This window comes from Diceros bicornis, chromosome 28 (assembly GCF_020826845.1).
Source record: "Diceros bicornis minor isolate mBicDic1 chromosome 28, mDicBic1.mat.cur, whole genome shotgun sequence".
In the NCBI taxonomy this organism is placed as follows: domain Eukaryota; kingdom Metazoa; phylum Chordata; class Mammalia; order Perissodactyla; family Rhinocerotidae; genus Diceros; species Diceros bicornis.
Genome location: NC_080767.1, coordinates 29,086,328 through 29,112,962, shown reverse-complemented (window position 1 = coordinate 29,112,962; position 26,635 = coordinate 29,086,328). Strand labels below are relative to the sequence as shown.

At 45.9% G+C, this 26,635-nt stretch overlaps 1 protein-coding gene across 1 annotated transcript in view; it reads left to right on the top strand.

Annotated features, from left to right (window-relative positions):
* Positions 1 to 26,635, top strand: part of TTLL11 (tubulin tyrosine ligase like 11) — a 235,951-nt gene that overhangs the window by 77,581 nt on the left and 131,735 nt on the right. The window contains exon 4 of the mRNA XM_058523936.1: positions 16,497 to 17,072. Coding sequence (XP_058379919.1) covers positions 16,497 to 17,072 — 576 coding nt within the window. The remainder of the gene's footprint in view (positions 1 to 16,496; positions 17,073 to 26,635) is intronic.

The window sequence follows — 26,635 nt, the reverse complement described above, 5'->3', positions numbered from 1 at the left end:
CTCTTCAAACTTTCATTCTCTATTTCTAACCTTTCTTAATCATTCTTGCCTAAATCACTTATTATTGTCATGGTTGCCAAATGGTGATTATCTAGCTTCATCATTCCTTTTACATGTGTTAGTTGAGTTTCTACTGCAAGGAAGAACTTTGCCTTCTCATGTATGTATGTATGTATGTATGTATGTGTATTAATGTGGACTTGTGGATTCCTATTTTATTCAACAAGTTATAATCCTTCAATATAATTATTTATTTTGATGCTCAAATCATCCAGGACTTGGTCAGTGGAGCCCCGTGTCCTTCAAACAATTCCTGTTGCTCTTTGAGCCCTCTCTTTCTTTCGTCACAAGATGTTCCAGGCTTTTCTTATATTTTCCCTGCCCCAACCTGGGAACCAGCCAAGTCTCCAAGAAGCCCTAGTTTCTTTTTGTGGGTGCTAAGTGTACTCATTACTCCAGAGGTGTCATTCCAATGCCCTCTCCCTTGTATAAAAAATATTTTGTGACATTCTCTTTACCATCCTGAAATGAAATATAATCAACCTACACACATCGTAAAAAAAACAAACAAAACCCCACCCTAAATGTTCTCTAAAAGAGAAAATAAGGTTCCTTTATGACAAAATGCTATACATTTCAATAAGTAAAGGTTTGGCAGTTTTACACTAGAAGACATAGTGAAGTGGTCACATGTTTGCACCTACCTATAATGAATAAGTTTGGATATAAGAAAAGGAAGACAATTTGATTCAACATTATAGTCTCTCTCTCTATTATATATATATGTATATTTATGTACACATACACCGTATTTCTTTATAGTTCAAATTATTTTTCATATGTAATCACTGCATGTTATATGGGTGACTCAGATACCATAGGCCACCATGCCCTCAGTGATGTGACACTTCTGAAGTATTGAACAATTCTTGATAAAGTTTCAGGAAAAAAGGGCAAAGTATAATTTTCTATTTACATGATTGTTGCATTCCTAGAAAATTGTGATGCTCCATTTAGATCATGTAGAAAATTCTTTTTGTGTATATATGTGACATGGAGCTGGGTTCTAGGCTATCTCCATGTTTATTTACAAATAGGTCTTTCGTTTCACGAAGGTGTGGCAGGACTGCCCAGTGCCTCACAGGCGGTCTGGCACTCAGGATCCTGCCCACCAAATGCCACTAATACTCTCCATTTACTGTGACAAGCAAAAACACTCCTAGAAATTTCCCAAACCCTCCCTAGGTGGCAGTACCAGCCTCACTGAGAACCACTGGTCTGTCTCTATGGAGCAGAAGCATTTCCATCTCTCCTCCTAAAGAAACACAAATACTGTTTTACTGTTTGAAGGTGTTTAATTTGAACACTTTCCAGAATTATGTCTAACATTACAGGTATCCCTGATTCTCACTTTATTTTCAGAGTGAGGATGACTCTGCTCTGTCTCCCTGGGTGGGGAAGCAGCCTTAGGTCACTGCCTTCTGTGGCCAGAGCTTGCACACAAGGAGGGTGTCCACATGAAGGAGGAGGGTTTGCAACCTCTCAGAACACAGCACCATTCTGCAGGCACTCTTGTCATAACCCTTGTTCTCCAGAGAGCATATAGAAAAGATCCTGGAAGCCCTAAGCAGACAAATACCTCCCTTGTACAGATGAGGAAACTGAGACCCAGAGAGGGAAAGAGACTTGGCCAAGTCACACAGCGAGTCAGAGAGACTAATTAGGCCTAGAGTTGAAGAAGTTGGTACCAAAGAATAAACAAATCTTAGGGATTGGAAAGGACCTTAAAGAACATCCACTCTTTCTGGGTGAATCCCCTCCATACCTGGACGGGTGACCAGGCATCTTCAGAAAGGGGCAATTTAATATTTTTCTAGGCAGTTCATTCCACCATGGGACTGTTCTAAATTTTAAAATATTCCTCAATTGAGGCCTTTCTCCCTGTATGTCATCCTCCCTTGCCCGCCCCCACCGGAGGTGGTTTGGCCCTCTTGGTCCGTGGGAAATGTATGTTCTCTGTAGACCCTATGACGACTCTTTAGGAATTTCAAAATGGCATCCAAGTCTCCTGAGCCTTCTTTGCTCCTGTCTCTGGCACTGTACTTGGCACTGAGATTACTGTGACGAACAAGCCTGACGTAGTTCTTGTCCTCATGGAGCTCTCAGCGTAGTGGGAAGGCAAATACCACACGGGTGTGGACACACAGGCTGAGGCTCAGTCCCCACTTCCTTTTCCAGTGTGGTGTAGTGGAAAGGGCTTGGGTTCTGGGGCTGGCCACACCTGTGTAGACACCGTCCCCTGCTACGTGTGTGCTTTGCATTATTCCTTCACTCTGAGCCCCGTTACCTCCTCTATAGAACTTGAATAAGGACTCTGCCTCATGGGGCTGTTGGCAGGTGTACGCGAGACAGAGTATTAAATAAGAATGCTGGAAAGCCCCCGGCACTGTGATGCTCAATGAATGGTCGTTTCTTCCTCTTGCTCTTTTCCTTCCTCCAGTGTGACATGTTGAAGCGACTTCTAGATATTTGGAAAGGGCTTAAAGCTCAGAATAAAGTGATTTATCAGAGTAAAAATCACTCAGATGTTCTCTGCTGCTCTTGGATCTGCCCTTCCTTAGATAACCATGGGATCCTGTAAAAATTATACGGGCAGGGGCCGGCCTGGTGGCATAGTGGTTAAGTTTGCGCACTCTGCTTCAGCGGCCCGGGGTTCGCTGGTTTGGATCCCGGGTACGGACCTACCCCCTGTTCATCAAGCCACACAGTAGTAGCATCCCACATACAAAATAGAGGAAGATTGGCACAGATGTTAGCTCAGGGACAATCTTCCTCAGGCAAAAAGAGGAAGATTGGCAACAGATGTTAGCTTAGGGACAATCTTCCTCACCAAAAAAAAAAAAAAAATTATACAGGCAAAGCACTAACAAGGAGTCCATCCCATTTGAATTCAAGTTGAAGGCAAAAAAGTAAATGGTGTCTCAGATTAATTGTTGTATATTTAATGTTATGTTATAATACATATTGACTAATGTCACCACTGACTAATATCACCATATCACCATGTCTTATATATTGAGATTATAAGCGGTCCACATTATTAATCTGAATATATGTGAGCTCCTGTTGGTGTTCTTCAAGTACATTATAATTTTAAGTGTTCCCTGGTCATGCAAGTCTGGGAAATGCTGGACCAGAGAGGTTTATTTTAATCACCATTAGATGGATAAAGATATTGATGCTGTAGTGTAAGAAATACCCTACTATTTCTTGCACATAGCTCTCTGTGGCTGTTTAGTTTATGGGATTGTATCCTGACATGCTGCCCTGTGGAGGCTGTAGCATAGCTGTCCTGTCCTGTCTTCATAGGTCACAGATGGGGTCTCCCCTGGAGAGGGCGGACTTTCCAATGTCAGTGTCAGGGCATCTACAGCTGGGCAGGGGATCTCTTAGCCAAGCCCCAGGGAATCTAGATGTGCTCCTAGGGCATGGGAAAACACTGTCTTCTGCCATCCAAGGGCACACTTCAGAGCCCTGTCATGCTGAGATGAGAGTATCTATAAACAGAATTATCTGGTTGCATGCTCATCTCTGTATTTATTTCCCCTCTGCTCTCCTTGAGTTATTAATAAAGTCTTCTAAAGCTTGGTTGCATCTGAGCCATGGAGAACTAAGGAAAGAGTTGGAGCCTGTGCTTGGTTCAGAGCATTAAAGGGGATCAGACTCCCCTTCTGTCCTAAGTCCATTGTGGTGGGGACAGTGACTGGTGAGATATCCCCAAACGGAAGTGGATTTGGAGGAACAGTCAGGCGAGCCTGTTCCCACACAGACAGATGGCCTCCACTGCCCTTCTCTGATTTATTGAGGAAGCAGGCAAATTTCCTTCAGGTGACCACCAAAGTTAAGTGACTGGTCAGAGGTCAGAAGGGGGCACTGGGTAACATCTCCTGTGAGCCCATCTGAGAGCTTAGCCAAAGGTTTTGTCCACTGGCCACCTGCTGCCATTGAAATAAAGGGGGGAGGGAAACAGACAGTGTTTATTTAAGGAAAAGTGGCTTATAGAGCCAGCCTTCAGTGGCACAGTGGGAGTTCCTTTGTAAAACTCAGCCCAGCTTGGCTTCCAACCAGCACGCTCATTTAGAACACCACGGAGCTTCACGGTGATCAAAGGCATGTAAAAGTAATTCCTTACATGTCAACACCTTCTTGCTTCTCCTTGAAATTTAAACCAGTGGTTGAAATCCAGCCTTGCAGGAGATCCTGTTCTCACTCTCCTGGCGTAAATGATGAGGCTAACGACGGTCTGGTTCCTGGGCTGGCACTTGGCTGCCCAGCCTGGTTCTCAGAGTGGATTGGTTTCGTGGTTTGTCAGTTTCCAGCCAGTGCTTCTCTGGTAGAGGTCAGACGCTCACCAGCGCCACCAGCACTGCACGGTGTCCATGCCTGCCCGGTGACCTTGAGCCAGGCAGACCCAGCGACAGGCCACGCCCCTGGTACTCAGGGCGGCAAGTGTCCAGGTTCATGGCTCTGGTTCCAGAGTCATCTCAGACTCCCCTTCCTCGCCCCACACTTGCTCTTCACTATTCCTGCCCTCCCGATGTTTTGACTCGTCACTTCCTGTGTGATTTGCAAGTCACCTGACTTCTCCAAATCTCAGATCTCTTATTTATAACATTACTAAAAACAATATCACACATATACACAAAGGATACTAAAGAACAAAACAAAAAAATATTTTTTAAACCAAAGAAGAAAAAACAATATCAGTGGATTTCTCATGGCATGGCTATAGGGATTATGTAAAATAACGAATATAAGGCGGATAGAATGTGCTCATAAATAGCAGTTATTATTGCATATTATTATTAATTACATTTTAAGGTATTAAGCTGTGAGCCTTCCTCTAGGAACCGGCATATGAACCTTGAAAGATGATATGATTTAGCAGAAAAAATATGGCCTTTGGGAATTTGAACGTACACCTGGGCTCAGATCCTGGTCCCCTGGTGTACAGACTGAGCTTGAGGAAAGAACTTATCCTTTAAGGCTCAGTTGCCTCACCTGTGATGGGGGGGAGGGGTGTGATAATAGTATTAGATTGAAACCATATGAAATTGTCAATATCTATATGGCTGTTTTTGACCTATCAAAAAAGCAATTTCACATGGCTCACTCTTTAATGCCTACCTCATAGGGTTGCTTGTAAGGATTAAAAATAACATATGGGACATAGCCGGCACAGAGCCTTCAAATCACTTAGGAAGCTATTGCAATAATAGAGGTAGGAGATGCTGAGACGAGAAGAGGACAATAGGATGTGTTAAGAAGGAGAAGTGTCAGAATTTGGTGACTGGATGGGGTGGGTGATGCGAGAGAACGTAGAAGCCAGGGTGACTCGCAGATTTTGGGCCTGGGGACATGGGCATGTGGTGGTCCTATTTCCTGATATAGGGAACACAGAAGGAGTGGATGAGGAAAGAGACAATGGATTTAGTTTTGGCCGAGTCGAATTTATGCTGCCTATGGAGATGTCTAATTATGTGAGTCTGGAGCCCGAGAGAGAAGTGTGTGCCAGCGACAGAGAATGGGGAGTCAGCGCACTCAGGATGAACTTTAGCTGAGGTCTTGGGAGTGGTTGAAATCACCTAGGATCAGCATTGGAAGTAATGTTACCTGTGATCCCGGATAAAATGTAACAACATCGAACAAAGTGAGACAGCAGGTTGGGTTCCAACAGGCATTTGCCAAGTCCCACTCCAAGCAAGGTTCCATGCTAGTGGGGACAGATGGGCGGAAGAATCTAGAGGTACAGGAGTTATTTTCCCTGCCTTCGAGGAGTTAGCAGTCGAGTTAACTCAGCCTCTTTTTCATAGGGTCTTGGAGTATGGGGAAAAACCTCTAGTTACAAAGAATAAAAGTGAAAATACTATTATACCTCCTGGAGGATTAGATAGCATGCATATACATTGACGTGCCTAACCCGATGCTTCGCACTAGTCAATGGTGCAAATGGTGGTGCTATTTTAGCCCAAAGAACATCAGGAGGGAGGACGCTTGGAGTGTTGCAAAATATGACGTTGATGTTCTTGCATTTTTTAAAAGTTCGATGTGTAAAGTCTGGCGAGAATGTAAGAGCCATATGAGGACTGTGGTGTTGGGAAGGAGGAAAAGCCAGGGCCAGTGATCTGAAGCGCTTCCGATTACAACGTAGTCGTGTACATTTTGAGGTGAGCTAAAGATTATTTAGCCAGTTCGTTAGCAGGAAACCCTCAGGATTGGGAAAAATGATTTTAGCTGGAAGGGGAGCTTCGTCAGCAGTCGAGGGCTGTGTTCTGGACGGGATGGCTCTGATGCCTGCTGGGCTCTCAGGAGGAGACCGTGGGAAGAAGAAAGGAGGAGTGAGGCCTGTGAGGCAGGGGGACAAACCAGGCTGTGGGTGCACCCTGCTGGGTGGCCCAGAGGAGGAGGGAAAGTGAGGCTGCCATCTGAGGGGACCAGGAAACAGCAGAGGGTCGGGAGACAGGCCTCCTCACAGAGGGGAGCGCTATAGGACAGTGTAGGCGGGCCTTCAGACTCCAGCCAAGTAGGTCGAGCTGAGCCTCAGTAGGAAAATCTGGAGGATGATCAAGAAACCAGGGCAGAATAATAAAACATGAAGTAAAGTGAAATAAAAAACGGTACCATGTTAAGTACAAATGCAAGATATTATTTAATCCTCGCAGCAGCTGTACAAACTAGGCGCTATTCTTCCTGTTCCACAGGTGAGGACACTGAATGCACACAGGTGAAGTAGCTTGGCCAAGGTCATGTAGCTAGGAAGTGGCTGAGTGAGGTTTGAACCCAGGTCTGTCTGACTCCGCAGCCCATGCCCTGGGCTCTGCTGCTCCCCATGGACACTCAGACACATGGACCTGGTGGTGGTAAAGGGAGGCTGCAGCCCGAAGGGCCCCCTGTGCTCAGGGATCCCCCAAGGCCCTTAGGATATAGCTTCAGGCCCAGTAAGCCTGGGAGAGCCCCCGTGTTAGGGGAACTAGGGAGAGATGGGAGAGGGTGGGGAGGTAGGGCTGCCTGGCCTGGCTGGTGAGCCAGCTCTCCTCGCACCCTTGCTCCCCTCACTCCGCTCCAGCAATAAGGGGTCAGTGCTGAGAGAAGACCTGACGGGAAAATGGACAGTCTCATGAAATGACTGGTTCCTTCCTACTGAAGAGGTTTTATAGTCCCGGGTGTGTTCTAGAGTGGCTTTTCTGATTGCTCACTAATGATGGATAAATTATGGCCCACATGAGTTTGCTGTTCACTAAAAGTGGAATCCACTAAATTGCATTGACAACAGGCTGGATCTGGGGTAAAGCAGGCAGAGAGGCTTCTCCTGCCTCTCGGTTTTCAAGATCAGAAGGGCCAGCCTCCTGGAGCAGCCCGGGTGACGCTGTGTCCACCTCCCAGGTAAATTTGAGAGCATCTTAGAAAGACAGGGCAGCTTGGGCCCAGGACTGCTGCTGGAGTTCCACCTCCTAGCCGGGCGACTGCAGGCTTGTTACTTGACTCTCTGGGCCTCAACTTCCTCATTCTCCCTGGAATGGAGACTTGAAGATTAAATATGGTGGTAGTTCTGAAAAGCATTAACATTTATTATAAAACCAAACACATGTGTCGTCATTATTCAGAACAAGCAGAGTGTACTTATTTCCAAAGTCTCTTGTGAAAGAACTCTTCAGATGCCAGAATCAATTATGGCAGAAAGAACTTCGGGTTGGAAATCTGGGGATTTTGTTTTAGCTCTGGCTCTGCCGCTAGCTGTGTGGCCTTGGGCAAATCTCCAGTTTCTCTTTTATAAAATATGTGTGTGTGTGTGCATGTGTCTGTGTGTGTGGTAATTCCTTCCTGGCCTGGCAGGGCTGGATGTGAAGACACAAGGCAGCTCTGTGGCTGTGTAGAATCCCGCTTCCTACACTGCTGGCCTCGGATGAGGCAAGATGAGTCTGTCAGCTCGGCTATAACTATGTTTTCCCACAACCAACTCCTTCCTTCCTTCACCTATTAAACAAAAGTTCCTGTTCTCCTTATCTATGTGTCGGTGGTTACCTGAGGGGTAGGGGGTGGGGGGAAGGTGAAAGGGGTAAAGGGGCATATATGTATGGTGACAGATAAAAACTAGACTATTGGTGGTGAACATGATGCAGTCTATACAGAACTGAAATATAATAATGTACACCTGAAATTTACACAATGTTATAAGCCAATAAAATAATTAAAAACAAAAAAGTTCCTACGTGTCAACTGCTTTGAGTTTTCCCAAAGAACCTAGTTGTCATGGAAAGATCACCGACTTTTGAATCTGATCATTTGATCTGATCATTGAAACTTGATTTCAAATTATAATTTTACTGCTTGTTAGCTGTGTGACCTTGGCCCTGAGACTCCACCTTTCTGAGCCTCTATTTCCTTGCAGGGTTGTTGTGAGGATTCACTAGATCATGGCTGAAAGCACATAGCACAGAATACGCTTTCCACAAATGGTGGTTTCCCTTTCCTCTTTCTTACTCATTAAAATAATTTTGTTTCCGTAGGAGAAGTTGGTTTATCTGGCAGTCTGTCAACTGGATATCTATTAACTAATGTTTCTGGGGTTCATAAATGCCATAGCAATCAATCTTCCTAATGATTTCATTTCTGAAAATATTTATTGAGTACCCACTCTGCTATGTACTGGGAATAGTGAGTAAAACAAGGCGTGGTCCTCATTCTCCATGAGCATGTAGTCAAATGGGAGAGACGTCATAACAATGGATAATAATAATAACCCACCATGCGATAACCCCGGCACTTCACATTCTTTAACTTTTGCAATCCTCACAACAACCCTATGGCAGAGGCATTGCTAGTACTTCCATTTTCCAGATGTGCAAACTGAGGCACAGAGAGGTAGGAAAATTGTCGAGGGTTACACAGCCACCGAGTGGCAGCAGGACCAGGCTGGAAACAGCACTGGAGGCAATCTAGCTGCAGCGTCCATGTTCTCAGCTTTCATAATATACTTAACTATGTAGCTATAACACAATGTAGCTCTGAACTTAGACACATATGTAGTTACATTACAGTGTGATAGAGACGAGCTGTAGAAGGCTTAGATGGGAGCGCAGCCATGGGAGCACAGAGGACCAGAGTGGCCACACTGCTTGGAGGGTTGTAGGCCAGGAAAGGATTCTCAGAGGGAAGCTTTGAGCTGGGTCTTAGGTGATGAGCAGGAGTTCTGCAGGCAAAGAAGTGGGAGAGAGGCCGATGGAGGCTAGGGGGAAGCTTGTGCAAAGGCAGAGAGGCATGAAAGAGCGACAGGAGGGAAAGGAGGGGAGTGAGGGGTGGGAAGGGGCAGGAACTGAGGCTGTGGAGGTATGTAGAGGAGCCTGCCCAGGAGGCCATGCCAAGGAGTTGCACATGAGTGGTCAGCTTCAATTCCTTGGGAGTAATTAATGTTATTTCTTTTAAATTGTTCAAGGAAATCTAGGATACTCATCAGTGATAAAAACAGACAGGATTGTGTGTGTGTGTGTGTGTGTGTGTGTGTGTGTGTGTGTGTTTTGCCACTTGGGTTTTCTTAGAAGCCTAGGAGTGGTGAGAATGTTTGACCATGCAGTGGCCGGTACTGCAACTCTCTGCGGGGCTAGTGGCTCCCCCACTAACCATTGGGCTGAGAGGTTTCTTTGGTACCCTTCCTCCAGTTCAAGATATTCCACATCTGGGTTTAAAATCTGAGTCTCACCTCTGCCAGACAGCAGTTCTTATTTTTCCTAATTCGGGGAGAGTTAATGTATCAAAATTAATCATCTGCATGAGATGTTGGACAACATGGCCCGGCTCCGATGAACAGGAAGGGGCTGAGGAATGAGGTGATGAAGTCCTGCCTGGGCTCTGTGGCCAGCGGTGCTCAATTAATAGTCATTCTACGAAGTGAGCTCCTCATCTCCCGCTCCCCACCCCAGACCTGCTCCTCCTCCTGTATTCTCTAAGTCTGTACGTAGCACCATCCCCTCACATTGCTGAAGCCCCCTCTCACCCTTCACCTCCATCCAGTCACCAGGTGCCCCCGAATCTCCCTGTCTCCTTTCCCCATTTCAACCCCATCGCCACTGCCCCAGCTCAGGCCTTCAGGGTGTTGGAGCCCCTGCATCTTCCTGCATCTAATCTCATTCTTTCCAAACTGCCCTCCTCATGGTGCCAGAGTGATGTGGGTGCCAGGTCGCCCACTCGTTGAAAATCCACCGGTTGCTTACAGATCAAACAAGGCATTTTGTGGTCTTTTCTGCCTGCCCCGGCCTCTCCTTCCCAGGTGGGCTCTTCTCCCTCTCCATACTTTCCCTGGGTAACCTGGCCCATTGCAGAAGCTTCAGCCCTCATCAGGGGCCTGATGACCCCAGATCTCTCTCCCAAACTCCACACACACATTTCTAGATGACTGTGGGACCTCTCCAGCTGTGTGCCCTCTAGGTTCCTCAGTCTGACTCCTCCTCTTCCCCCGTCCTCCCCTAAACCTTTCTTCCTCTTCTTTATTCCCTGTGAATATAACCACCATCCACCTAGACATTTGTAAGTTGTCCTACATGCTCCTGTCTCCCTCGCTAGTCACCCAGCTCTGTCAATTTTACCTCCAAAATATTTCTCAAACCTGCCTTCTTGCCCCGCACCCCTCACCCCTCTCGCCAGCCTCAGTTCAGGCTCTTCCTCTCTGCCCCCGACCATCTCCCTTCTCCAGTTCATTTTCTAACAGCAGCCAGAGGGATATTTCTAATTAAGTTGTTTCCTTCTCAGAACCCTTCAGTGACTCCCCATCACTTCAGGACACTGTCCAAATTCTCTAAAATGATATTCAAGGCCCTTTCCCATCAGGCCCTATCTCATACCCAAGCTTCGTCTTCTTTATTCCGCTTCCTCACGTACATCCCTCGTCACTCTAGACATGGGCTCTGGAACGTGACTGCCTGTGTTCAAATCCTGGCTCCACATCCTATTGGCTGTGTGACCTTTGGCAAGTTACTTAACATCTCTGGGCCCCCATTTCCTTATCTGTAAAATAGGGTTGTTGAGGATTAAATGAGTTAATACTAAAGCGCTTAGAACAGTGCCCAGGAGGTGAGTGCTGATGTTACTGTTATTGTTATCGTTGTAATCTGGCCCTGCAGATCTCGCTGGGGAGATTTCCAGTGCACGCCCCACACCACCCACTCTCTGTGCTCCAGCCATCAGAGGCACTTGCAGTTCCCCAGACATATCCTGCTCTCTCCTGCCTCCGGAAAACCCCACTGTACATTCATAAAACCCCAGTGCGGCAGCATGTTCCCTGCTGAGTCCGTCCTCTCAGCCTCACCTGTCTACCTCCCACTCTGCCCCTTGACTGGTCCTTTTCACCCTTCCTGTCTGACCCTTGGTAACCTGACTGCCTCTTTCTCCACCGGCTCAGAAACCGCCTTGAACACTGGGAGTAGGCATTTGCCCTGGGTGCAAGGCTCGGCCGCTGAGGCTGGGAGGGGCTGGTCCCTGCACCCCGTCCAGCCTGTGCTTTGTGACATCTGTTTGTCTACCCAGAGGCTTGTTTTTGCTTGAGATCTGCTGCCTGTGCCACCAACGGTCTGGGCTGCTAAGATTGGATGGAAGCCACCCGAGTGACAGAGGACTGCTCTAACTGGCTTTGACTTCCCGGATACTGCAGACACAGTATTTCTTCAGAAATTGTCCTGTTACCTGCCCCTCGCTGCTAATAATGTTTTGTGGCTTGGTATTCCAGTTGCTGAATTTCTCTCTCAAAATATTTTAGCTTGCTTCCCCCAGATGCCCAGCTGACGTCCCCAAGTACATCATAAATCTCCAGTCCAGGTCTCCTGCTCTTGTAGATCATCCTCATGCACTGATCACAGTGCGCAATAGGAACTCTCCGCTGGTTAATGTCACTCGCGTGTTTGTAACATAGCCTTCAGCTTCAGGGATATCAAGATAAATCATTGTTTAGAACCTGTTAGCTGAGACAGCCACGGCCCTTAGCGTGACCCCTTTATTTTATGGGTGAGTACCACAAAGCCCAGGAGCGTAGGTGACTTTCTCAAGGCCACACAGTCAGAAGTTACCTGACTTAATTGGGACTAGTATCCAGATTTTTTGTTTTTCACTTCAGTACTCTAACTCACCGAAAGCTTTTTCTTTTTTTTTTAATTAAAAAAATTTTTTTAACTTAAAAATAATCGTGGTAAAATATGCATAACAAAATTTACCTTCTTAACCATTTTTAAGTGTCCAAGTCAGCAGTACTAAGTACACTCACATTGTTGTGCAACCATCACCACCACCCATCTCCAGAATTTTTCATCTTCCCTGACTGAAACTCTGTACCCATCAGAATCTAACTCCTCATTTCTCCCTCCCCCAGTCTCTGTTCTATTTTCTGTCTTTATGAATTTGACTACTCTGCGTACCTCATATAAATGCAACCATACAGTATTTATCTTTTTCTGTGATGGCTTATTTCACTTAGTATAATGTCCTCAAGGTTCATCCATGTTGTAGCATGTGTCAGAATCTCCTTCCTTTTTATGGCTGAATAATATTCCGCTCTATGGCTATACCACATTTTGTTCATCCATTCATCTGTCAATGGACACTTGGGTGCTCCCAGCTTCTGGCTATTGTGAGCAGTGCTGCTATGAACATGAGTGCACAACTATCTGTTTGCCAAAAGCTATGCCTTATGTAAATTTTTATATTTAGAGGCACTTGCTGCTGCCTATTATTGCTACTGGTATATTTTTTCCTATTGGGAAGTTTGGAAAATACAAAAAAGCACAATGAAGAATATAAAAGTCGTTTATTTTTTTGTGCTATATATTCTGAGGATTTCATATTCATGTTGCCCATAATTTTAACAGTTTTATACCGACTGAGAGAGAATTTTGACAGGTAGGCCAATCTGTGTAGTAGGGAGAACACTTGAAATATATTTAGGTTAAAAAATATTTGAGACAGAGAGCATGAAAACTGAGTGTGACCTTGGCCAACCCTGGCATTTTAGAGATGAGTTCATTCCAACTATGAGTTTACCTTAACAGTGCTACAGAGGGAAGTCTTGGTGATGACGCCTCTTTAAGACCCCTTTAACATCTTAATAGAGTGTCTAAGCGCTAAGAAGAGTTGGCATTTTGAATGGGGATCTTTTCCAGTCACGTTTCTCAAATATCCACTAGGGGGCAGTAAAAGACACATAAATTTTTCAATGGGGCGCTGAGCATCGAGCAATCAGACCCCTACATCCTCTCTCTCTTTCAGCCATCCGTGCATACAGTCACAAGGTAATGGATTTCACATCCAACAGCAGATTAGGGGATAACAGGAGATACCATCAGCTGTAGCCTAAGTGCTGGTCTTCATCGTGTTCAGGCTAACATCAGTGCATCAAACCTCATTCAATATGTTGGTCCCAGATTGTATTTTTATTTAATTCAAATTAGTCCAGTGATTCTCAAACAGAGTAAACATCAGAATCACCCATCATGCTTTTTCCAAAATACGCATGCCCAGGTCTCATCCCAGATCTATTAAATCAGAATTTCTGAGGCTGGAGCCTAGTTATATAGTCTCTATTTAGATTCTGGTCCATGACTTCTTGCTAAGAACCAGTGTATTAGTTCTTAACTTTAATAACTTTAATAACTCAGGGGAAAGGGTCACCCTTGAGTAAAACCTCAGAGGAGAGTACATATGAATTCTGGAAAATCTTTTTCCATTTTAAAAGTGGAAGTCGTTGAAGGGTCTGATGGCTCTGGGAAGGACATTGGGCATAGCTGGGGGCTTTCCCGTAGATTGTGCCTCTATTGTAACAAGCCAAGAACCTGGACAAAGCTCTGGAACTGGGGGCAATCCTGGCAAACTCTGGATCTACCGTTATAGATCCAAGAAGGCCATACTGAGGGGCCAAACTCTTGAGAGTGAGGCCAGGGCTCAGATACCAATACTGTCTGTTATATTAAGAGAATCTTTCCTGTAGTATCCAGGAAAAAGAGACCTATAATTTTATCTTATCACAGGTAAAAATGACACAGAACCTGTGGTGACATCAGAAGATCTCTGTTCTCATCCTGGCCATCCCACTAGCCAGTTATGAGACCCAAGGCAAGTCATGTCACCTCTCAGAATCTCAGCTTCCCCGTGTGAATTATGGGAGGATTGGATGATGCTGATCTCCAAAAATCCTTCCAGTTCTAAAAAGGCAGTGACTCTATTAGTATTAATAGTCTTGATTTGTGTGGTACTACTCTGGCAAAGAGCACAAGAAATATTCTGTAATGCAACGAATGACAGAGACTATTGACCATGTGGTTTAATTTATTTAAGGCATATACACTGAATTCAAAGGAGAAAATATTGCTTCCGATAATATATTGAACTGTTAGTATCTTCAGCATAGCAAAATCTTTCCAGAGGGAAAAATTACCCATCGGTGCAAACCTGACATTTTTCACTTCTTGATCCATAACTGCCATTTCTCCAGCACGCTTATATTTACTGTAAAGGGCCAAATGTATGAATGCTGTGGATGAATATTAAATAACTACATAAACATCAAGGTCACAGTTCCAAGAAAGGCTCAGTGGAGGGCCCTGGGAGGCTTGCATTGATCTCTTGTGAAGTTCTGTTCTCGAATCCTGCTGACAAGGGGAAACAATTGATGTGGACCATTATTAAGCCTTTAAGTGTTTCTCCGTCATTAAAGATCTTTTACAAGCCCGGAGTAACTGATAGTGCCCGAGGAATTGGCAAAAGCTTCACTTAGAAATATAGGCTGGTCAGAGAGATCAGTCAAACCGAGAGTGCAGACGCCCTGGGTTGGGGCCTGCTCTGAGTTACAGAGTTCAGAACGGTAGGAAGACAGGCCTGTTCTCCTGCTCTTTCAAGCCACAAGCTGCAGAGAGAGTGGCTCCCTCTTGCAAATCCACCTTTACATTTCCTCCGGCTTCCCGCCCCCGGGGGAAACCTCCTCTCCTGCCATCCAATCCCTCTGTTCTCCAGAGCTGCACGAAGGATCTGACAAACGTCTGGGGGAAGTGGGCATGTATGAATTATGCAGACCCAGCGATCCAGACTGTCTGGACTGGTCAAGTGCCCCAGACAATTATGTGAGTGTCCTGCTGACCTGGAGCTGGGAGGAGAACAAATATTATGGACAGAATCTAGTCTCAAAAAGATCTCAACAGACTGAAGGATTGGCCAGGTCTACTAGATGAACCTCATGAGAGATGTTAATGTAAAACTAACATTTGCCGTGCCCTAGCTCTGTGTTAGGTATTGTGCTTAGCTCTTTGCACATTTTAGTTTATTTCTTCTTCTTCTTTTTTCTTTTTTTTTTTTTTTTGCTGTGGAAGATTAGCCTTGAGCTAGCATCTGTGCTAATCTTCCTCTACTTTATATGTGGGTTACTGCCATAGCGTGTCTGACAAATGGTGTATGTCCGCGCCTGGGATCCGAACCCACGAACCTGGACTGCCAAAGCGGAACGTGCCCAACTTAACCACTATGCCACGGGGCCAGCCCCTAGTTTATTTCTTCTTTATGATGACCCAGTGAGGGTAGGTTTTTATATCCCCATTTTTAAGATGAGGAAACGGAGATGTGGTGGTCCAGAGGAAGATGCAAGCACTTTAGAGCCCTTGATCTAGATTCCAATCCCAATTCTGTCCTCAGTTAGCTGACAAGTTACTTCATCTAAAAAATAGCACTAGCCAGGCTTGATGGCTGCCTTTTATGAGTCAGTTTCTGTGTGCTTAGCTCTTTGCATTTTTTATCATGTTTTTTTGTGTGTGTGTGTGAGGAAGATCAGCCCTGAGCTAACACTCATGCCAATCCTCCTCTTTTTGCTGAGGAAGATTGGCCCTGGGCTAACATCCATCCCGATCTTCCTCTACTTTATGTGGGACGCTGCCACAGCATGGCCTGACAAGCGGTGCGTCGGTGTGTGCCCAGGATCCAAAGCCAGCCCGCCAGCAGCGGAGCGCATGCACTTAACCGCTATGCCACGGGACCGGTCCCCTATTATCATGTTTGATCCTCAGAATAATCTTACTCCTATTTTACAGATGAGGAGGGTGCAGATAACCTAAGTAACTTGACCAAGGTCACACAGTAAGTAACAGGGCCAGGATTTGAGCCCAGGCAGTCTGACTCCCATGCCCACACTCTTATCAACTGCTGCACCCTCTCCATTTCCTAGATTATTAAACGAGAAACACTGTACAGATGAGATAACTTACGTAAAGTGCCCAAGATAGTACCTGGTGCATAGTAGGCACTCATCAATGCTACTAGCTCATTATGGTCATCATCGTCATTGATTAAATGACTCACTCGTATAGGCAGGGCCCATTTTGTCACTCATCCACCAAATGTTTGCCAAGGCCCTGCTCTGCCTTGGGGGTCCAGAGGGGAAAAAAACCACAATGCTAACCATTCTTTCTTCCCCCCAGGTTCGAATGGTGAAAGATGGTGACCCCTCCTGGAAGCCCACTTTTATTGTGAAACCTGATGGTGGTTGTCAGGGTGACGGAATCTACCTCATTAAGGACCCCAGTGACATCCGCCTAGCAGGGACCCTCCAGAGCAGGCCGGCAGTGGTCCAGGAATACATCTGCAAACCTCTCCTTATCGACAAGCTCAAGTTCGATATTCGTCTGTATGTCTTACTAAAGTCCTTAGATCCCCTAGAGATTTATATAGCCAAAGATGGACTCTCTAGATTTTGTACTGAGCCATATCAGGAGCCCACCCCCAAAAACCTACACCACATCTTTATGCACTTAACCAACTACTCACTGAACATCCACAGCGGTAACTTTGTCCATTCGGACAGTACTAGCACAGGCAGCAAAAGGACTTTCTCGAGCATTCTTTGTAGGTTGTCCTCCAAAGGTGTTGACATCAAGAAGGTCTGGTCTGATATCATCTCCTTGGTGATTAAGACTGTCATTGCCCTGACTCCAGAGCTCAAAGTTTTCTACCAGTCGGACATCCCTGCAGGGAGGCCGGGGCCCACGTGCTTCCAGGTAACCACTGCTAGTTCCCAGCCTGAGTTCTCAATCTTGGCTGGGCCTATAGGGAGCTCCCCGGCCCTATGTGGGGTGAGGGATGGAGTGGGATGGCCAGAGTGGGGAGGGGTGGCTGTTGGCGTTAAACCAGGGTCTGACTTCCAGTTTTTGATTTGCTAGCTGTGTGATTTGGGCACGTTACTTCCCTTTTCTTATCTGTAAAATGAGACTAATAGTACCTTTCTTAAAGGATCCTTGTAAGAATTAAATGAGATTACGTATGTAAAGCCCAGTGCCTGCCATTCATTTATTCATTTTTCCCTCCAGTAAATTTTACCACCTGCCTAGTAGGGGCCAGGCACTGTCCAAGGTCCTAGTGAGACAGCATGTCAGGTCCCCGCTGGCTGATGCATAGAGTCTGCTATTGTGGGAGACAAATAATTTAAAAAGCAATGAGTATACAGTGTCACAAGCACTAGAATGGAACAAGAAAATTACTGGGAGCTGTGAGATTGTGGGACCATCCAGCATTTTCTGAGTGGGAGTGAGGGTGGTCTGGGAAGCCTTCCCAGAAGAGGCGGCAGTTAAACTGGAACCTGAAATACAAATTAGATGAAGCAGGTGAGACTGGATAGGTCTGGGGGAGACAAAGTGTTCTAGGGGGAGACGTGTTTGCAGCCCTAGGGGTAAGAGGGGAGCATGAAGTGTTCGAGGAACTGAAAGAGGTTCCATATGGTTGGAGGGTGGGGTTTGAGGCAGAGAGGTGGAGGGAGATGAGGGAAGATGAAGTGGGAGAGGCAGGTAGGGGCCAAGTCATGGAGAGCTGAGGCAGTGGGGGCCCCTGGAGGATGTTAGCAGGGGACTGATGCACTCAGATTTGCATTTCTGAAGAACAAACCAGCTGCTGGGTGGAGAATGGATTGAGGCAAGTCTGGGAGCAGGGAGGGAACTAGTGAGCCAGATGCTTTCATACAAGCAAGAGATGATACTGGCTTAGATTAGAAAGGTCTTGGTGGAGATGGGGAGAGTAGATTTGAGAGCCAGTAGGAGGCAGAACGTCCAGACTTGGTGATTGCTTAGGGCTGGGAGAGGGTGGAGAGACGGAGGCAGTGAGGGAGGGAACCAAGGCTGACTCACAGGTGGCTTAGGCACTTGGATGGATGGACAGAAGCCACTGGAAGGGGACCAGGCTTGTGGGGGGAAGGCCAGGAGTTGGGCTTGGACATGCCTTTGAAGTGCCTGTGTGACATCCGAGTGGAGGAGTTGAGTGGACAATTGGACATTTGGGCCTGGAGTTCAGGAGAGAGAGATCTGGGCTAGAGGGGAAGACTGGGACCTCATCAGTGGTCAGATGGTGACTGAAGCCTTGAGAGGCCACAGGGTGAGAAGAGCCCTGTGGGCACCACCTTTTAAGTAAGGGACAGGCAGAGGAGGGGGACCCAGAAAATGTGGCCAAGAAGAAGTGGCTTCAGATACAGAAGGCATCTCAGGACAGGGAGCACCCTAAATGCCAAGGAAGATGTGTTTGGAGAACAAGCAGGTGGGGGTCCACTTAGGCAGGTGCTGCTAAGATGTCACCCAAGACCAGAACTGAAGCTGTCCATTGTACTTACTGACTTCAGCCAGAATTGTCTTCGGTGGAGTGAGGGGCCAGGGGCCAGAGTGTAGTGGACTGAGCCAGAGTGAGGCAGGGAAGGAGACTGGAATGAGGGTAGAGCATTCTTTTGGGTCATCTGGCTGTGAAGGCAGTGGGGGACGTGGAGTCCAGGCACTTAGTAGGCGCACAATTTCCTGCCACCAGATAAATTTGAATGGGGAGCAGATGATAAGACAGAGTACCTCCGGGACCCTCTCCATCTAATCTTTAAAATTATTTTGTAGCAGTTGCTGTATAGAAAAGAACACATGGAACATATACGTAAGCTATGAAGCAGAACAAAATGATCATCCCAAACCCATCTCCCAGCCTAAGATCTCCAATTACTGTGCTTTTCCCCCATCCCATGTCTCCACTCACCCCCCGAGGTAGCCATTACCCTGAATTTTATGTTTATCATTACCTTGCTTTAAAAGTACTTTTATTACACATGAATGTATCCCTAAACAATATATTGTTTTGTTTTGCTTGTTTTTTGAGCTTTATAAAAACGCTATTATAAAGTATGTAGTCTTCTGCCACATTCTTTCCCGCTACGTGTTGATGTGGGTCGTTGGTACCGTTTCATGTGCACTGCTGTATATTCCACTGTAAATAGGCACAATTTGTTTCTCTGTCAATGAACACTGGGGTAGTTTCTAGTCCTCTGTCTAAGACTGTGGCAGGAGAGTAACAGGTAGCACAGAACAAGAAGGGAGAGGGGAGGTAGTGGGGCAGCGTCTCTAATGGATGGGGCCTTCATTTAAAAGCAGGAGAGGAGGCTGGTCCTAAGGTGCAGCCCTGAATCCAGAGAGGCTACCCCGGGGGCTGGGCACCAGTCTTCAGGATTTCCAGGCAGGCTGGTGGAGCCCTTTGGAGGGGGATTTGGGCAGTGATCAGTTCCAGGAGGGCTGGTTGTCATCCAGAGATCTGTCCTTAGGTGCTTGGACCCCAGGCAGGATGTCCGGCTCAGCCATCAGGCAGGTGCCTTAAGGCATTAGAGAGAGTAAGTGGGCAGAACTTGGACGTAGGACCAGAGAAAACAAGTCCTGGCCCGAGCCATCAAAAGGTCAGGGCAAAGGGGACAGTGGCAACGTGGAGGCACCCAGGGGTCATCTGGGGGACTGTGGTCACATCTGTTTGACAGTAACAGCTATTCCAGGAGTGTCATGTGGGCCCGGCATGCATGGCCAAGCCACAGAGCCCTGGCATAGTGCGGGCGCAGGGTGGAGGACCAGGGCGGCAGTTTGCTATGGACAGGCTGCATGGGGCAGCCGTAGGGATGGAACCGGGGCCCCAGCTGTGGGGACTGGAGTGCAGACAGGGAGGGAGCCACTGGTTTGGACAGATCCCGTCCACCCAATGGAACCACAGCCCTGTGCCGTTTTCCATTGCCTGACTGCACTAAATGCTTCCAGGCCTGGGGTCAGGAGAGGAGCCCAGGGCCCAGAGTAAAGCCCTGGGGGGAGCTCCTCGCCTTCCAGCTGTGTGACCTGGGGCAAGTTTCTTCACGGCCCTGAGCCTCCATTTCTTTCTCTCTGAATCACCTACACTCACTTCCCTACCTGCCTTCCGAGGAGTATTGTGAAGTGATGCAGGTGAAATACTTTGACAAGCCATAAAGTGATAGATAAGTGATATTTGTTTTACCATACATTTCAGATTCACAGTGATTGAGGAAAGATTATTCTTTTCTCCTTAGAGTCTTCTCTTGCTTTCTTTATTCTTATCACTTGTTAAAACACTTGTTAGTTTGGATCTCAAACACTTGAACTAGTTTGGAGCCCAAAGATTTAGGGTCAATGCATCATTCTGCCATTGACTTGCTGTGTGATCTTGCATAAGTCACTTAACTTCTCTGTGCCTCAGTTTGCTCACCCACCTCACAGAGTTGTTGTCCAACTCACCTGCGCCAAAGATTATGAAGGGCTTTGCAAACTATGGTGTTCTGTGCATATGTAATAAATTATCTCTGCGTTGAAACCCCTTTTGCTTGTAGCCTGGGCCTGGCCCAGATTGCATTCCAGAACATAAACCCTAGCCAACAAAATTACATTTATCTTAAACATGTGACTGTGACCCCTTTCCAATCACAGCCACAATAACTACTTGGGAAATTGTGATGGCCCAGAGCAGCTGCTGGCGCGGCTCAGGCTGTGGGCAGGTTTCCTGTAATCTGTTGCCTAGGAACGTGGCTGCCCTGTCATTCGGCCTGTCCCCCTGTCATTGCTCAGGCAGCCCCCAGCAACATATCCTCCTGTCAGTCTTCTTGAGGGCAGCAGTGTGACCCTGGCTTAAACAGCGAGGGCCATCTGTGTAGATGATTCATGTGGCAGAAATACACACACAGAGGAAAGATCTCCAGCTCAGCTTTCCAGAACATTCTTTCCCAATTCCATTGCTTGGTCTCTATCTTCCCCTATCTCTGTGTCTAATTCTCTCCTTGGCCATGATCCTTCCCCTTAGATGTCTGGAGGAGACACCTTCCCTACATCCTAAGGTGCTTCTCCTCTTTTTCCTTTGTTCTTTTAACCTCCTCCTTCCCCTCAGCCCCAGACACCCCACAGGAAGGAGGCGAAGAAGCAATCCAGTGATCACACAGGGGCTTGGTTTGAGCTAACTCCAGCTTCTCCGTCCAGCACTCTAGCTGTGAGCGTGGCAAGTTAACCTTTCTCTGCCTCAGTTTCCTTATCTGCAAACAGAGATAATACTTGTATCTACCTCACAGAGTTGTTGTGAGATCCAATGAGAGAAAGCCATGTGGAATGTTTGGCACAGTACCTAGTACACAGTAATCACTGACTAAATGACAGATTTTATTATTATTACATCATTTGGTATCTGTAACAACAGTTCTGAAACTTGTCTATGAAGAAGTGCCTTGAAGTTATAGGAAAGCATGAGATTTTCACATTTTAAACTTAATGGAACACTGGTGTTCCAAGGAGCTTAGTTTGAGAACCGAGTCCTTAGCTTGGTATAGGTTGCCTCCCAGCCTGGCCCCAGCCCAGCGTCCCTGTATCCTCCCTGAGCCCTGCAGGCCTGCCAAACAGAGCCGACTTCTGTCTCTTAGACATAACTTGTGCTTTCCCAGTTCTGCCCATTTGTTCTCTTCTGTTTTGGCCTGGCATGCTGTCTCCTATTCTCACTTTTTTGAAATTCAATGCCTTCCAACAGAGTGCTGCTCAAATCCTACCTTCTCTGTAAAGCCATCCTTGACTACTTCTGATAAACTTTTTTCCTCCCTTGGACACATTCCTGGGGCACCCACTGAGACAAGCCCTGAGCTAGTTGAGGGGCAGGTGGTTATGGATAAGACACGTTTCCTGCCCCTGAGAGGTGCACAGTTTAGTGAGGAAGATGACACATGAGAATCACAATTCCTTGTAATAAATGCTGTAAGAGGGCGTATGCAGGAGAGCACAGAACAGGGAGTAATTTAACTTTGCCTAACCCAGTAAGAAAAGGCTTCCCGGAGGAGGAGATGCTTATGCTGGAGCTTAAGGCATGAAGAAGAATTTGCCAAGCAGAAAAAGGTGAGGGACGCCACACTCTCCTTTTCTCCCTCCTGCCTCATTGGCTGCTGCTTCTCAGCCTCTTCTTCTGGACTGTCGGTGTTGGAGATCCCCAGGATTCAATCCTTGGAAAGTTGCCTGCTTATCTACCACCACTCCTCAAATGATCTCATCTAGCCCCGTGGCTTTAAGTACCAGCTATGTGCTGTTGATCCTAAATTTGTGTCTCTAGTCTTGACCTCTCCTTGAGCTCCAGACTGGCCTATCCAACTGCCCACTTTCATTTTCTACTAGAATTTCTAGTGAGCATCTTACACTTGACATATCCAAAATCAAACTCTTGGTTTCCCTCCCAAACTTAGTCTCCCGTTGTTTTTCCTGTTTCAGTAAGTTAATAGCATTCAATCAGTTATGTAGATCAAAAACCTGTCATCCTATTTCTTCTTTTTCCTTCTTTCATAAATCCAATCCATAAGCCACTGTTGCAAAGAGAGTTTAAAATTCATCCTAAATGTAACCACTTCTAACCAACTCCACTGCTACCATCCCAGTTCAGGCAGCCATCACCTTGCACTTGTAACACTGCAGTAGCTTCCTAATTGATGTCCCATTTGTCACCCTTGCTGCTTATAGCCTATTTTTCTCACTGTAGCCAAAGTGATTCTTTTAAAACAAGTCGGATAAAATTACTTCCCTTGTGTAAACTCTCCAATGGCTTTCTCACTGCACTTAAAATCCTGGCTCCTTACCATGGCCTACAAGATGCTACATGATCTGTCCCTTGTCTTTCCATCTGACCTCATCTCCTGCCACTCTCCCTCTTGCTCACTCCTTGCTGTTCTTCAAAAGTGGCCTCTGTTCTTGCTGTTCCCTCTACCCCGACAGCTCTTCCTTAGCAAGTCAAATGACTTACTCGCTCACTTCATTCAGTCCCTGTTCATATATCACCTCCTGAGACCTGCTTCTGGTCATGATGAAGTCACAAAGACTGGACTTAACCTCCTTCTGCAAACAACTAAAAAGCTAGACAAAATACATGAAATAAATGTTTTCAGATTTTGGACAACAGACAGCTCAGTGATGTGATCCTCGAGGAAAGGGGAAAAAAACCAAGGTGAGTCCTACGGTTGCCTCAGCTTTCTGTCTGGGGCAATCTCCAGAACATGGGCACAAGGAGGGGGAACCAAAATAGAGCCCTGTGCCCTCAATGAGTTGAGGTGACAGAGATGAAAGTTTGGGAAGGGTGAGGTGGCTGCAATTCTTTGGGAAGAACTCTGAAAAGGAGGGAGCCAAGCAAGAAAAGAGCTCCAGAAACCTCATGGGATCCCCATGTGTCTTTGCTGAGTGCTAGGCCGTGCATGTGTGGAGTGCTGCTCCGCAAAGTTGGGCAAAGAATGGCCAGTAAACTGATAAGCTAAACAAATTCCGGAGCTCACACAAAGCAGGGAGACGTTCAAGCTCTGAAAGGCTAGTGTGGATAGTCCTTGATGACTACTGGGAGCATTCAATGGAGACTCTGGAGAAGTTATGCCTTAATGGACCAAATCTTCCCTGGAATGAAAGTTACTCTGGACCCAACCTAGTAAAGCTTAAACAGTAGGCCTTGAAGGTGTCAAACTAATCTGCAAATAACTAACTCCAAAACAGCCTAGCACTTTTTAAAAGAAGACAAAATCCAGACACTCAGCATTATAGCATTTGCAATATCCAGCATCCAGTAAAAAACCACTAGACATTTAACAAAGCAGGTAAAGTAACCCATACCAAGGGGGAAAATCAATAAAAACATACCCAGAAATATTAGAAATGATGAAACTAGTAGGAAAAGGATGTTAAAACAGCTATTATAACTATATACAAAAGTTTAAAGGGAAATATGTGCTTAATGAATAGAGAAATGAAAGCTATTAAAAAGAACCAAATGAAACTTCTAGAGAAGAAAACACAATATCTGAAACCAAAAGTTCACTGGATGGGATTAACAGCAGATTAGACACTGCAGAAGAAATGGTCAGTGAACTTGAAGACACAGCAATAGAATCTATCCAAAATGAAAGAGAGAGAAGAAAATGACTGGAAAAATAAATGAACAGACCCTCAGTGACCTATTGTACAATATCAGTTGGTTTAACATATGTGTAATTGGAGTTCCCTGAGCAGAAGAGACAAGGAAGACACAGGAAAATATTTGAGGATATGGCCAAAAATTTCCAAATTTGTTAAAAACTATAAACCCAAAATCCAAGAAGCTCAAGAGACTCTAAGGAGGATAAACACACACACACACACATCAAAGCTAATCATAATCAAATTGTGGAAAACCAGTGATAATAAGAAAATCTTAAAAGCAGCTAGAGAGAAAAGACAATTATGTACAGAGAAACAAAGAATAACCAAAAAGTTCTCATCAGAAACTGTGCAAGCCAGAAGAAAATGGGATGACAAATGTCACTTCCTTAGAAAGGCCTTCCCTGACCATTATATCTAAACCACCAAACCTTCCCCTCCACCTTCCGTGTCACCTTCTATGTTCTTACTTTGCTTTAATTATTAACTTGCTTGTGGCCTCTCTCTCCACTAGAATGTAAGCTCCAAGAGGGCAGGATGTTAAAGCGTCCTTTGACTTGTTCACTGCTTTATTCCCAGTGCCTAGAACAGTAACTAGTATTTAGTAGGTGCTCAATAAGTATTTGATAGATAAGGTTGTCTTCCACGCAGAAGAATATACAAGCAGAGAGCAGCAAAGCCTCCTAGAACCTCTAATAGTTCAGCATAATTAGAGCCCAAGATGTGCAGTAGTGAGTGTGTGGAAATAAAGCTGGAGTGTGAGACAGATGCCAGGTCATAGAGGAACTTGTAGGACATGCTATGGAACTTGGGTTTCACTCTGTAGGCAGAGATTGTAGGCAAATGAGTGTTACTATTCTACTTGTATTTTAGAAAAATTATTCTGGCAGCCCCTTGTCACAGATGAATCAGAGGGGAGAGTTTGAGAGAGGGAAGCTAACAGGGAAGCTATGAAAGTAGCCAGGGTGAAAGATGGTGCAGACCTGCTGTGGACTTGAAGCAGTGAGGGTGGACCAGATCTAGAAAGCTCTTTGGGAGGTGGAATGTACAGGAGTTGGGGAGCAGCTAGATGTAAAGGATGAAGGAGAAATTTTTGACTTAAGCGGTTGGGTGGATAAGGAATATAGGAGACAAAGTAGATTTTAGAGAAAGACGGTGAATTAATTATCTATTGCTGAGTAACAAATTACCCCCAAACCTCGCAGCTTAAACTAACAAATATTTATTATGTCACAGTTTCTGTGGATCAGGAATGTAGGCTTAGCTGACTGCCTCTGGTTCAAGGTCTCTCAGAAGGCTGCAATCAACAAGTTGGCCAGGACTGCAGTCATCTCAGGGTTTGGCTGGGGAAAGATCCTCTTCCTAGCTCACTCACATGGCTGTTGGCAGGCCTCAGGTCCCGCCTGGCTATTGGCCGGAGACATGAGTTCCTAGTTACCTGGACTCCTCCATAGGGCAGCTCACAACATAGCAGCTGGCTTCCCTCAGAGCGAGCAAGAGAGTAAGAGAATGCATCCCAAGATGGAAGCCACAGTCTTTTTATTACCTAATATTGGTAGTGACATCCCATCATTTCTGCCCTATTTTATTTGTTAGAAACAAGTAACTAGGTGCAGCCCACACTCAAGGGGAGGGAATACACAAGGGCATGAATACCAGGAGGTGGGGATCGTTGGGACCATCTTAGAGACTGCCAAGTACAGATAGTAAGTGTGGATGCATTGAATTTGAGGAGTCTGGGACCGCCCAGTTGGGAATACCCTGGATGCAGATGAATGTGTAGTTCTGGGGCTCAGGAGAGAATCCTCTCTCATTGGAAAGTAGCTTGGAGCCTTTGCCTGAGTTTACAATTAGTGGCTCAGGACCCTATTCTCCCCAACTTCTTTGGAAGCTTCTAGACGTCAGGGATGAAGGACAGATATCTTTGAATACCCAGGGCCCCTCAAGTAGGAGGTATGCAACACCTAATTGCTGATTGAATTGCTTGGATTGGGGCGGAGTATCATAAGATTGAAAAGTTCTCTCCATTTGACAATTCCTACTCTATCACCAAACCAGAAAGAGGTTTTCCCCTTTCTAAGCTGCAGGTTTCTGGTCTGCATAAAATAGGTGTTAGACTAGAGTAGTAGTTTTTCAAAAAAATACAAAGCTTTTTCTCAGTATGTAAAACAGGTAAAAGTTGATCTGATCTGGCCTCCCCAGTGCTTCCCCACAAAAGAATCTCATTTTGAAAAACACTGGACCACGTAAATTCCTGATTTTTCTGCCAGCTCTGATATTCCAGGATTTTATGACAAGATCATCTCTAAGCTCCTCCCAGTTCTGTGATTCTGTTTATTGAGATCCATTGGTGCTACATATTT